Source organism: Halichoerus grypus, chromosome 5, assembly GCF_964656455.1.
Source record: "Halichoerus grypus chromosome 5, mHalGry1.hap1.1, whole genome shotgun sequence".
Lineage (NCBI taxonomy): Eukaryota > Metazoa > Chordata > Mammalia > Carnivora > Phocidae > Halichoerus > Halichoerus grypus.
The window spans coordinates 92,826,273-92,840,605 of record NC_135716.1 but is presented as its reverse complement, the minus strand read 5'-3'; the positions used below and the strand labels follow the sequence as shown (position 1 = coordinate 92,840,605).

General features: G+C 37.6%; 1 protein-coding gene across 4 annotated transcripts in view; it reads right to left on the bottom strand.

Moving 5' to 3' along the window:
* CSDE1 (cold shock domain containing E1) overlaps positions 1–14,333 on the bottom strand; it is a 39,608-nt gene that overhangs the window by 2,076 nt on the left and 23,199 nt on the right. For all 4 annotated transcript variants that reach the window (XM_036088477.2, XM_036088478.2, XM_036088479.2 and 1 more), the window contains 12 exons: positions 13,495–13,576; positions 13,026–13,154; positions 12,794–12,919; positions 11,964–12,176; positions 10,070–10,210; positions 9,821–9,985; positions 7,673–7,780; positions 6,873–7,048; positions 6,184–6,296; positions 4,859–4,978; positions 1,432–1,610; positions 544–707 (listed from right to left, as the gene is read on the bottom strand). In XM_036088477.2, the coding sequence (XP_035944370.1) occupies positions 544–707; positions 1,432–1,610; positions 4,859–4,978; positions 6,184–6,296; positions 6,873–7,048; positions 7,673–7,780; positions 9,821–9,985; positions 10,070–10,210; positions 11,964–12,176; positions 12,794–12,919; positions 13,026–13,154; positions 13,495–13,576 (1,716 nt within the window). The remainder of the gene's footprint in view (positions 1–543; positions 708–1,431; positions 1,611–4,858; positions 4,979–6,183; positions 6,297–6,872; positions 7,049–7,672; positions 7,781–9,820; positions 9,986–10,069; positions 10,211–11,963; positions 12,177–12,793; positions 12,920–13,025; positions 13,155–13,494; positions 13,577–14,333) is intronic.

The following is a 14,333-nucleotide window of genomic DNA, read 5'->3' as shown; positions in this document are numbered from 1 at the left end:
AAAAACCAGGTCCACAGACACATAAAATGAGGTAGTGGATGTGAAAAACCTTAGAAAAGTTAAATATGAAGAAATATTTCAAGAGACTCCCAGCTCCTTTCATGGTAACGTTACGGATTTAAAACATTTAAAAAAGCAGAGACAGTATTGCTAAACTATAAAGTTAGAATTTTAAGCAGCATATAAATGGCTTAATGGAAGAAAAAGCTAAACAGAATCCTTTAAGAACAAGGACTACATAATCTTATTATAGTTAAGTTCTAATACATAGAAATTATAGTTGAGTTCTAATACATAGAAATTATAGTTAAGTTCTAATACATAGAAATTAATATTTCATTGGGCCAGATTGAAAAGACTATAAAATTTAGACAATGAAAAGACTCGAGGTAAAAAAAGACACAGGAAGAATCAAGAAATAACCAGAAAGTGGCAGGATTAAAAAAAGCAGTGATGAAAAAGTGAAGAAGTGTGATAAACCAGAGTTTATGGATGTTTAAAGACAGTCCAGGGAGTTTACCAGCCCAACAACAACAAACTCACCAGACTCGCCAAACATTACAAGCACTGCACTTGCCAGTGCGCTGATTAAGAATCACTGAGAATTCCACCTCATCTCCAGCCTGTAGCTCAATGCCATCTTGAACTTCTTTCACATGGAAAAAGAGCTTCTTGCTATCTCCTACTTCATAGTTAATGAAGCCAAACTGAGGGAAGAGGGAAGGAAAAAAAAAAAAGGACACATTACAAGGGGGAAAAGTACCTCACTCTAAATGAAGCACAATGCCTGACCCTAACTAGAAGCTGATTTATAAAACATGGTATTAATGCTGATGCTCCAGTTTAGCTGCCTGTGCTAGAATGTAAAAGCATATGGGTCCGAAAAACTTGTCAGGGAAGAAATCTATCTTTGAAATCACTGCTATTCAATCTATCATAGCCTGACTGAAACAAAGGTTGCTTTGTGTCTTCATATAGTATATGGAGCTTTTGAATTAAGCAAAAAATCATACTGAAATCTCAATATGAGGAATAGTTTTGTTTGCCCTAAATGTATTTTATGAACACTTTCACACATGCTTGCTTTCTTTGTGTGGTCTGCAAAAGCAGCTCTGAGCTAAAGTACACAAAATCTTACAGTCTTTCTATTCTGAAAAATCTCACTCCAAACTTATTTTCCCTGTCATGTAATGTTAGTTATCAGTAATACTCTTAACTTTCTTTTTGCTCGTATCACCATTTTCTTCATGTGGTTTTCTTCATATTTTTACAAGCTACCTCAAATCAGTGAAAAAGGGGTGGAGTAGAAATAAAAACCAAGGTGAATATTGATGGTTCTTCCTTGGCTGAAAAAATTTCAAGGTTTTGGTTAACACTTGTTTACCAACTCATAAAAGGATCAAGTTCAGATCCAGAGATACTACCACTTACCTGATCCTTCACACACTCCACTGTGGCCCTACGCAGGGGTGTGATGTTGTAGGCCATAGTCTGTGCATTTTGGCCCAAGACACATAACTGGAACTTGACACTCTCCCCTTTCTGCAGGCAATCCCCTTTGTTGGCCATCCCAACTATGCCAAATGGATAGACCTCACCTTTCATATCCCCTGTAAGGAGAAATTAGGTACAAAGTCTAAAAACTAGTATTTCACAACAGTCCTATGCTGACGGTCCTAATAAATTTTTAAGTAAATTGCTAAAAATCTATTATGTTCCTAGATTTTTATACCTGAGAAATTCTACCATAAAGCTTCAATGAAATACTATCATGAAAACAAGTGAGAACTTGTAGTACTTCACTAGCTAACGAACAGTTTTAAAGTTTATTTATTTTTTTTAGTAATCTCTATACCCAATGTGGGGCTCAAATTCACTACCCTGAGATCAAGTCGCATGCTCTTCAAACGGAGCTAGCCAGGTACCCCTAATAAAGTTTTAATTTTTTTTTTTAAAGATTTTTTAAATTTATCCGACAGCGAGAGAGGGACAGCGAGAGAGGGAACACAAGCAGGGGGAGTGGCAGAGGGAGAAGCAGGCTTCCCATCGAGCAGGGAGCCCTATGTGGGACTCGATCCCAGAACCCTGGGGATCATGACCTGAGCCGAAGGCAGACACTTAATGACTTAGCCACCCAGGTGCCCCTCCCAATAAAGTTTTAAACTACACTTACAAAATTAAAAATAACACTATCACTCACAACCTCATTACCTAAATATTTGGGTGTTTTAAGCAGAATGGGTTGCTAACATGATCCACTGGATTATCTTCCTCCCAAGTTCACAATGTGAGCCAACCAGTCAAAAATATTTCTGACCCACACTAATTGGGCATTCCGTCAGGAACAGGCAAAAACAATGTGGATACATTTCTTTGCCATTCTACATCTTTTCTTTGTTCTGACTGTGGCTCCCTCAAACCAACAGGTACTTGTCTCAGTTCAGAGCTCAGCATACTTTTCCTTAAAGAACAGTAAACGTTTTCTGTCACAACTACTCAACTTTGCTGTTGTACTGAGAAAGCAACCAAAGACAATATATAAACGAATGGCTATGACTGTTTCAAGAGAACTTTCTTTCAGAAACAAGCCACCATATTTTTGTAGAGCTCTTCCCTAGAGTAAAAAAGTTGGCTGGGGCGCCCGGGGTGGGGGCTCAGTCGGTTAAGCATCGACTCGATCTCAGCTCAGGTCTGGATCTCAGGGTCGTGAGTTCAAGCCCTGCGTTGGGCTCCACGCTGGGTGTGGAACCTACTTAAATTTAAAAATAAACGAACAAATAAGTAAGAAAAATTAAAAGAGTAAATAAAAAACGTTGGCTGGAGGTCAGTGCAGGCTAGGAATTAAAAACCATGCCAAAGGTTTAGCTGCTTATCAGTTCGCTTGGATGGTGAAGCCACCGAATCAACAAAAATGAAGAGAAAACCATCAGGGGTGGAAGACGAAGCTTCAGAATTGGAAATGCTTTTAACAATTCTCTTGATTGATTATAGGGTAAGTGAAGGTTTTCTTTTCAAACATACAGGAACCACAAACTTTTGGATACACTTCCAACAGATAAAGTCATGCAGAAGGATTAGAGACAGCTGGTCTGATGTAGCTGTGTTAATACTAGTAACTACCATTTATTAAACACTTATAGATTCATATTTAATCTTTCCAGAATCTTAGATTGAAGTTATTGTCCTCATTTTAAAGAAGAAACTGAGCTAGCAAAGATTTAAGTAATTTGTCTAAGATTCTATAGCTAGGCAGTGGAAGAGCTGGTGTTCAGATCTAGGCCTGCCCTACTTCGAAGTCCATGGTTTTATACAGAGTTGTTGTATTCCTGAATAAAAGAGCTGTTCTCACCAAGTAGGAAAATGTGACCTGTCTAGTCTCAGAAACCTCTAAGCTTACAGATTTCAGGCAAGTTTCCTTTTCCATAAAATCCTTGCTTTGGACTGTATCCTAGAGCCAGTGTTGAAGAATAAGTGGATTGGGGATTGGGAAACAAAAAGAAGTGGCATGTTACAGAGGAGGAAGAAGGGCAATTCAGTAAGTTGCTCAGCCCTTTAGTTTTTAGGGCCCTTTTAGGAGTATGGTGTAATCATGGCATTGGTTTAAAATACTGATTTGCAAAAAAGGCCAGATTTGTACTGAGTGATTTAAAAACAAAACAAAAACAATGTGTATTTAATAACCACCACTGTTAGTAAAGGTGGGAAAGCAGAACAAAGTAAGTTTATTTTAAATATGAATTAGCTCTGAATTAGCAAAAGAAGTGATTAAAATAAAAGATTGATTTGCTGTAAAATCTATTCCTATTTGGAGGGGTGTTGGTGTGGTGGGGGTGTGGGGGGGAGATGGTGGGAGGTACTTAGGAGTATATAAAACAAACTCCTAAGGACCTCAGGTGGTAAAAGGAACATGTTATCAAGGTTCATTTCTTTCTCTCAAACCTGTTCTTCCCTACTTCATGCTCTTTGACTCTTACATGACACAAGATTTATTCTCTTTGTGAGCCAAGCTATCATCTTTGGTTGGAAACTCAAACCCTCTCATCAACCCCATCATTATGGTGACTTAGCTATACTAATTATCCAATGGTTCCTACTACCATTCCTACTGCACACTTATTTTATGCACAAAGTAGTCTTTTTTTTTAAGATTTGAGAGAGCCCGCGCACATGAGTGGGATGGGGAGAGGGAGAGAGAAGCTCAAGCAGACTCCACACTGAGAGTGGAGCCCGACTCGGGGCTCGATCTCATGACCTGAGCCACCCAGGCACCCCCAAAGTTGTCTTTTGCTGGGGGTAAGGGGTGGCACCAGAACTCAGAGAATTATTGAAGATGGGGAGAAAAAAAAGCATAAAATGAAAAATATAGAGCACTCTGGCCCAGAGACACACAGTAGGATCCACATGGAACCCTAGCTATTAAGGAATTTATACAGTACTTTTACAGAAAGCAAAAATGTTCACAGAAGTGAATGCTACTAAGAAAATTTGTTAATACTCACGTAAATAACGAGAATAATACAGGAAAACTATAAAATTGTACTAAACAGTCAATGTGAGTATCTGATTATCACACATTAGATGCCTATTGTTAGTGTGAGATTTTATTCTCAGTCTTCAATATAACTCAGTTGCTCACCTATCAGTCATTTGTTCACAATATAAACCCAGGCTGATCTAATTTCTGAAGGATATAAAATAAAATCCAAGAGATGGGGGTAGGGAAGAGTCACTTTTCCTTAATTTCAGTTTTTAAGGAATCAAAAAACAACTGCAACAACACCAACATATTTTAAAACGTTCAAAGTAGTCATGTGAAAGTAAAAACAAATTGCCAACAATCTGATAGGGATGCTCGTACCTTCCTCCACAATCTCAATCATTCCTTGGTACTCAGTCTGTGTTGGATCCACACTCCTCAAGGGGCGAATGACTTTACCAGAGTAGATGGTGGGATCAGCTTCCTCAGTAATGCCATTCACTACAAAACAAAAGCATGTTATAACTCTTACTCAACAATTTTAACTCTATTCCAGAGGAAAAGAAGCAAAAATCATTGCAACAAACGTTAGTAGAGGGTTGACTGCTTGTCTGCTACTCTTGAAATATTTCTAAACTACCTTTAAAATAAAGAAAGTTAATTTGTTTAAGGAATTAGCAAGTATTTATATTTAAAACATGTCTTGTTCTCTTCATCTTTTCTGGGTGACCAAATACTACTTTTAGCGGGTGCCTTCCCTGGTCTCTAAAATGGCAACCCCAACACTTATATACTTCCCTATATTTTAATCTTTTTTCTTTTTAAATGGGGGGGGGGCGCAGAGGGAGAAGCAGGCTCCCCGTGGGGCAGGGACTGATGCTGGACTCGATCCCAGAACCCTGGGATCATGACCTAAGCTGAAGGCAGAGGCCTGACCAACTGAGCCACCCAGGCGCCCCCTTTATTTTAATCTTAATAACATATATTACTATATTTCTAAACACACTACACACAATATTTTACTCATCTTGTTTGCCCATGAATACATACAAACAAAAAAAAAAACAAAACAAAACAGAACTCAACAAAGGCAGGGATTTGTCTGATTTCTTCACTGCTATATCCCTAGTACCTAAAACAGAGCATGCACTTAGATATTTACTGAATTGAAATGAACATTCATGGCTGTCCTTTCTCTAGGTCTCACCAAGAAAAAGTGTTACTTGGGGAACTGAGATGAAAGCCAAAAGTTGCAGGTTTTTTAAAAGTCAGAGATCCTAAATAGCAACAAATTTTCTCAAGTTCCCATTATTTTTCGTATTAGACTCCTTCTCCAAAAACAGTCTCCTAGAGGAATGCCTCTCTCCCCATCCCCATGGATATTACATCTTGGGAGTTATTTTTTAAGAAAGAGAGATTAAATTGAAAATAAGCATAAAGCCAATGACCTAAACCATCTATCTAGTGGTTCTCAAACTTGAGTATACATCAGAATTATCTAAAGTATTTATTAAAACAGATTGCCCGTCCTGACTTTAGTAGGTCTAGGATGGGGTCAGAGGACTTATTATTTCTAAAAAGTGCTGCTGGATCATACCTGGGGGACCACTAATCTAGAATGATTGGGTTTTTGCTCCCTCTCGCATACTACCCCTTATTTCGTACCAAAAGCAGAGACTGAATAAGTAGAAATCACAATTCATTACCTGAGTGTGTTTTGTTCACTTTTTCTGCACTGACTTTGTTGCCTTTGCCTTTGGACAAGCTGTACTCGACCATGTCCCCCAGTTCCAAGCTATCAACATCACCAGAGAACTCACTGGGAAGAAAGGAAACATCTGAATAAGCAATCACCACAATTATCAAGAGTAGCAAATAAATTTTATTTCTTCTATAACAACATTCATGGTGTGCTTACTTATGCTGGATACTGTATTAAGCACATTATAGGCACTGACTCATTTAATCCTCAGAAACAACCCATTAAGAGGTTACCATTATCCCCAGCTTCAAGACAATGAAACTAAGATACCAGGAGGTTAATTAGGTGGCAGAGTCTGGATTTAAACCTGAACCGTCTAAGAGTCCACACCCTTAACTAACACTATGCTATATTAGAACACCAAATCAAATGTACAAATCTCTGGTAGCAACATATGTAACAGTATTCTTTCACTGAAGCAGAAAAGTTCTTGTCCAATGTTCAAAGCAGGTACAGGCCTTTATCTTTTGGCCACATGTTCTCTATACAATTAACTTTTGTTTATACACTGCCATAATTTTACCAATATGTAATTTGGAAGTAAAAAATATATAACCACCCAATACTAAATGTTTTGGACTCCCAAACCAAAGAACGGATAGTAAGCTCTAAGTTCTACAAGGCATTCCTCACCTGTAATGGAAAAAGATTTCCTTATCATGATTGGCTGTTTCAATAAATCCAAAATTATCCTTCAGAGTTGCCACATAACCCAAGAGCCTCTTGGAGTTGGAATTACGACCTAAAAGTCGCACACAAGTTGCAATCTGTTGTCCAGGCCTCTGTTTGTCACTAATACTAAATTCAACCTGTGAAAAATAAGGATGTTCATTAATACCATGTATTTTCCACACCAAGCTCTTTACCTCAGGACCTATTAACTTCCCCAGACCATGCTCTCCATTCCAAATATCCTTTGTGTTAAATACTCTGATGGAATACATTTTCACCAAAACTAACACTTCTGTGTCTCATTCCACTTTTCATAAGGGATCAAGTTTTGTTCTCCAGTGTGTATTTATTCCTTATAGATTCTCAATTTCTCTAAAGCAGGGCTATCAGAAAACCAGACAATGTTAAGTATGAGAAAAATGCATTGCAATATAAAATCTTTGGTGTGATTTTACTTTGATAATATTTCGCGGTGGCTGTTTTAGCTTGTAATATTATTACTTTTATCTAAGTTAATTGACTTAGGCATATCTTAGCTAGTGTTTAAATACTGACTTCTCAAAAACCTTTAACAAAGGGCTTCCTAGACCCTGTTCTAACTGAATAAGCTGCTTTTAAATGGGAAGATGTTCCTGTATTAACCTCATAAGCACAAAGCAATTTACGAAAATTTGATAAAATTAAAAAGAAACCACTGTGCAAGACTTATAATTAAGATGACAACCTTTAACCCTCCTCTTAAATAAACAGAATTATCTTGCCTTATCTCCTATTTGAGGAGAAGTAGATCCTTCCACATCCTTGGCTTGAAAAGCAATAGTCAATTTCACCCCACAATCATCATAAGCAATAACACCATCCTCAGCCTCCTAAAAAAGAGAAGTCAACCACACTCAAAATCTCAGCATTTGATTTTGCTCTCAACTCTAACCCATTAACCTCAATATCCAGTCATTATCTGACAACATACTCCAGAGCAAGTATAGGAAATAGAGATAAGACAATCCCTGCTCATGAAGAGCCCAGTTTAGCAGAGAACACAGACTCATAAACAAGTGTAATACACTATTATAAATAAGCACAATGACAGAAGGACTCACTAGGGTCCAGTGTTGGCCAAGAAGAAAAAAACAACAAAAGGGCAGAAAAGTCTCATACAAAGGCTGTCTTGATCAAGTCAGTTTTGCCAGAGCCATTTGGGAAGGAGAGCTTGCAAGAGCTAAATACCATTAAAAATAATCCCCACTGGTTTTCTTTTGTTTTTATTATTTTTAACAGCAGCACTGGGGAAATTCCTACTATGGGCCAGGCCCTGTGAGAGCTTTTTCAATTAAATAGGAGACTGATTTTTTTGTTTAAAAACTTAAGCTCAGAGGTGAAGTGATTTCCTAAGCTACAAAATAAATGGTAAACAAGATGCTGTTCTACTCTTGGGACGCCTGGGTGGCTCAGTTAAGCGTCTGCTTTCAGCTCAGGTCATGATCCCAGGGTCCTTGAACCAAGCCGCATTGGCTCCCTGCTCAGCAGGGAGTCTACTTCTCCCTCTCCCTCCACCCCCCACCCCACCCTCGGTGCTCTCCCTCCACCCCCCACCCCACCCCCGGTGCTAACAATTTAAAAAAAAAAAAAAAAAGATGCTATTCCACTCTTACAGGCTCCTAATTATTTCTAAAATTACATTACCTTCTCTCTGGTCTACATTCATGATCTCTGTCCTCTGTTTCAAGGACTATCTAAATGTCCTATTAGGCCTCTTCATCTTTTGCCTTTCTCCACCCCCATCTAGGGTTCACACTATTGCCATTTCTTCCTGAAGTACATTCCTGATGACACTTTCCAAAAGAAATCTTCTGAGTACAGACCAATGTCTAAAGTCTTTAGAGTAGCATCAAACCTTCTTAATCTAGCTGTATCCTGATTTTTCACCCTTATTTCCCTTATTGGGCCCCACCAAAGAAAACCCCTATCTTCCTATTTAATACTTAGTGCTTTCTAAAGAAACCCTGAATTTTTATCTGTACCTCTATTCTGTGAGGAATGTCCTTTCCTCATTTATCTCTACCTATTAAATGTCAGTGCCTTAGTGAAACCATCCCAGACTCCCCCCAGTTTAGAATTCATTTTTGCCACAGCACTATTATTGACCTTTTATGGCAACATTTTATATTTTGTATAAATTACCTGCTTCTATACAACTCTCTATTATTTGAGAGCAAAAGCCATGTTAGACTAGACAGCTTTATATCTCTATTCAGTGAACTAGTCAATAAATGGAGTTCCAATGCGTGAACTGAGTCTACCAAAATTTGAAAGTTTTAAACTGCTTTGGAGATAAGTACTATCATTTTAGATGAGCGATTCTCAACCGGGAGTGGTTCTGGGACGTCTGGCAGTATCTGGCAACACTTTTGGCTGTCATAAAGGGGGAGAAGAAAGATAATGGTCTCTAGTGGGAAAAACCCAGGGATGCTGCAAAACAGCCAACAATGCACACAATAGCCCACCCCCACACAAAAGTCAATAATGCTGAGATTAAAAAACCTTTTAGATTAGTTCACCACTGTTAATATTACAGAGAATTCCAAAAGAGACAATACTTAACTCCGTTATTGTGTGGACAGTGGTTTCCTTGAAGCAGAAGACTAATAAAGAGCTACATATATCACGGGTGCCTGGGTGGCTTAGTTAAGCATCTGACTCTTGATTTCAGCTCAGGTCATGATCTCAGGTTCTGAGATCAAGCCCTGCATCAGGTTCCATGCTCAACTCAGAGTCTGCTTCTTTTCCCTCTCCCTCGGCCCCTTTCACCCCCCTCCCCACGCACCTCTCTCTAAAATAAATAAACCTTAAAACAAAAAAAACAAAACAAAACTAAACTACACAAATCACCTTGATCCTGTAAAACTTACCTTTTCTTTGCCTTTATTTGGGCTAGTGGTTTTAGGGTTGGAGAAAGTGGCTTCTTTTTCTACAGTGCCCAGAAAACGATGATCTGAATGGGAGTGGAATGAAACCGTGCCCTTGGGAAGCTTTTTAATCCTAATAGCATGATTTCTTTGGGCAGAGAGCATATCCTACAAATGATAAACAAAAGTAACTTTAAACTGAAAAAGGAAGCACCAAAAAACCATCCCATTCTTTTCTCAAAAACTACTCACAGGAACCACAGTAAACTCTACTTCATCTGCAATATGGAGCTGGTTCCCATCCAGAATTTCACTGAAGTGGAAGAACATACGAGCATCACGATCCACACACTTGATGAAACCAAAACCATCTCTCACGGCAGCAATTACACCCTGAAATCCAGATAGTATTTTCACTGACTGTGAAGCTTGTCAAGAAAACAACACTCAACTTTGGAAGCATCAAGTTGAATTCATTAGGAATTCTCTGTATTAAGACCCAAATTCTGTATCTACATTTTAATTTCTCCATTTAAATACAAACTCATTGCTTTCAGTCTTTCAGTAAATTAACCTCTAAGCAATTGTGTGAGATGCTACTCCTTGGCCGGTATGCATAGAAAAAACTATCGCACTGCAAAGTAAACATGCACACGATGTATTCCTTTTAATTCTCAAATCTGTGCACTTGGTATTATTACCCTATTTTGCAAGATGAGGAAATTGAGGATGAAGGAGGTTAAGCAGTTTGTCCAAAGCACACAGCTAATTAACTGGTAGAATCGAAGATTCCAAATAAGACCCAAGCTTTATGACAACATCAGAAATTTTAAAAAGCTATACACTAATACTTCAAATACTTCCGAAGTCAACTAAAAGCAACTTTCTAGTCTCTATCTTAAAAAATTTTATGTGAGTTTAGGTACAGGAAAGGCTTAAGATTTAGGTCTAAAGAATAAATATAGGAAGTCCTTTTCTTATTTCTCACCTCCCCCCCTTACTAAATTATCAGCTCTGTGAGGGGATTACATCCAGAGTTAACGGGCACATGGCAGGTACTCAAATGTTTACTGAAACAATTATTATCAACCTACCAATGACTTATATATTGCATACTGATTTACATCATTACTGATGATGATTCTACAACCAGTTCTGAATATAGCATAAACAATATCCTGACATTTAATCCTTGCTATATCTTAATGGCAGCCAAGCTACTCTACGATGTAGTCCATACTGTCAAGCAAAATAGATGCTACCTGAGAAGTTCTTAAAAAAATCATTCATTTGGTTCTCAAAATTTTTAAAGTTAAACGCACATTGCAAGTGTCAAATAAGATCAGATCTTCAGAAGTAAAGGTTAAAAGTTCCAAGAAACTTAAATTTCCATTGAATGTACCCACTTCCACTGACAGCACTGAGATATATACAACACGTTATGACCCCCAACAGAACTATGAATTACATCTGAGAAAGTTAATTTACGAAAACCAAGCTTGTAAAATACATTTGGAAACAATTCTGGTATATGTCATTCCTGGATTTATATCCACTAAAAAGAATTTGCAAAGCCCAAAAAACCCAAAACCTATTTAACTTTGTTTTATTCAGTGTTTACTAAATATTTTATGGAACAGTTTGGGAAAATCTACTTTCTACAATGATAGACTTGAATTTTCTCAGTCCAGAGAATCACTGACTCTCAAAAGATCTTAGAAATCATCCTGTACACGTTTCCTTTTCTAAAACTTTTTCAGGGGCACCTTGGTGTCTCAGTTGGTTAAGCGACTGCCTTCGGCTCAGGTCATGATCCTGGAGTCCCGGATCGAGTCCCGCATCAGGCTCCCTTCCTGCTCAGCAGGGAGGCTGCTTCTCCCTCTAACCCTACCCCCCTCTCATGCTCTCTAATAAAAATCTTAAAAAAATAAAAAAATAAAACTTTTTCACATCTACTCCAAGATAACTGGCAGAGTCAGATATCAAACCCAGACTGACTCAAACATCTGTGTTCTTAATCACTTAAAACAAGGTAACTGCCCAATGTCATCATTACCTTAAAAACTTCTCAGTACAGCATTACAAATTTGAATATACCATTGACCCCCATATTGAACACAAGTATCAAATAACATCCAACACTTACCATCTCTCTGGCTTCATTAGTGAACTGAAATGTATTTGATAGAACTTCTATGTTGGTTGCTCTTTCTAATTTGTCACGTCGGTCTGTTGAAATATTAAACCTAACATGGTCGCCTTCCAGCAGGGTCACCTTGGATTTTGTATCTTTGTCTCCAAAGGGAAGTTCTTTAGGAATCACAAAATCAACTTTGATGCGTCCTGGCAATGGGTCATTCTGATGAGAAGGAAAAACTATTTTAGCTGGAGATTTCTCATCCTTCCTAGTTCTAAGTCAAACAAGAAGAACACACAGCAAACCCATGTTATTTATAATAAACAGTTCCCTACAGGGAAAAAAGATGTTGATAACATAAGTCCAATTTGAAAGCTGTGTTCTATGGTCACATGATACAATCATAAAATCACAACACTGCAGTTAAGAACCTCCACTCTGACACAGAGATATTTTATTTAAGGAAAAGAATTTCAAGTCTTTTATGTTTCACATTTCTTTAGCAATGACACCACTAGTCTCCTCTCCTCACCTTACCTCCCACACAAATGAAACAAATGCGGGGGGAGGGGCTAGGAGAGAACCCCAATAAACGCACACCCAAACTGGTTTTCCCCCAATTTAACCAGCAGTTTTGTCCCTTTCTCCTTATCACCCAGTAAAAAATAAAACATATTTGTGGATACATCACTGGTTTCTCATTTAGTTTAATGATATATATATAAATAGTCAATTATTCCATTATCATAAAATTACATTAATCGAGTAAAATTTCTGTATACCAAATTATTCTACTACTGATGAGACAAAAGAAAACTCTCTTGAAAAAGACTACTTACCTGGTTTTTACTGGGTACTTTTGGGATTACTTTGGTTACAGTTCCTTCAAAATGTTCAATGCTGATATCTTCAAAAATGACTGTTCCTTGAGGCAATAGTTTGACATCTGTTGCAACTTCTTTACCCTAAATCACAAAAGGGGGGGAATCATTTCATTTTAAGTGTTTTCTAAAAATTTAATTCATTTGATCTTAAAAGAAGGCCAAAGATCAAGTTAGTCAACTATCTTACATTTCTGTCCTTGATTGTGAATTCCACGTCATCTCCAGGCTGTAAGGTTTCTAAGTCACCCTTAAATTCACTATAGTGAAAGAATATCTCTTTTACAATATCACCTCTTTCAATAAAGCCAAACGCCTCCTAAAGACAAACAAGCAAAACCCAAAAAATAATAGGAACATTAGGTACTATTAAGTGTACATACTTACGATTACAATTTGCAATCAATAAGCCTTTTCATAAAATTATACTGTACCGGAAACAATATATTTGGTTAGGTCTAATATTAGCAGTTATCAGTTACATGGCCCATTTTAAAGAACATAATGAATTAGTAACCAAGGAATTTTAAGAAATTTCTTCTGATGTTAACAATGAAATATTTTTAAAGGGAAGATAAAGAGAAAAAACAAAAGATTCTTGGGTACTAAAAGTAGTCAAAGAAAAAAACCTGAAGTTTCTCATATTTGATGACACTTACCTTCATGGCACAAACTACTCCCTGACAGCGGGCTTGTTTCTTTTTCAACAGCATAATGTTACGAGCACTTACAGCACCAGTACTAGAAAGGAATAATTGGGTGGGGAGGGGGAGGGGGGGGAATCGAAGAGGGGTGAAAAATGCATTGGTTTGGTTAGGTATGATGAGTCCAGAGAAACAAACTAGTTTTCTGAGGCCTCAAGAATTTTATGTCAACATGAAGAGCAAATGTAGTTTAGGGCACATGATCCTTTTCATATGGCTTCATATGCAAAGGATTTTTGCTCCAATTCCCTAGCCTTCTAAATTGGACACACACATATGTACCATTTTCCTCTTAGACTCTTAAAAGAATATCATGGACACTCTATGCTTTTCTATTGCAATAAAAGAAAGTAAGTCACAAGTTGAATGCAACCAAAGAGGGGGAATCTAAAGTTTTAGGAAGGTCAATTTCTTGGATAAACATTTGAGTAGATACTATATGCTACAAACAAAGGTACTGGGGATACAGAGATGAATAAGAGGTGGTCCCTGTTTTCAACAAGTGCTGAATTTAGTAGCTATCCCATCAATTATTTCTGATTAAACAGCCATAAAAGAAAGCTGAGTAAGTGCAGTGATTAAAGGAGAAATTTTCGACACTCTAAAAATGACATTCACCCTCAATGAAAACCAATTAGGCACCACATATTATTACCCTGTCCCCATCTTTGAGCAGCAACAATGTGAATCTGACTTCATTTTAAGGATGGTACAGACTGTTGGTGTAGTTGTTTTAAGAAAAGCTGCAGACTAAGCAATTACTTCCCTTAATTTTTCATGGACAAACTATAACC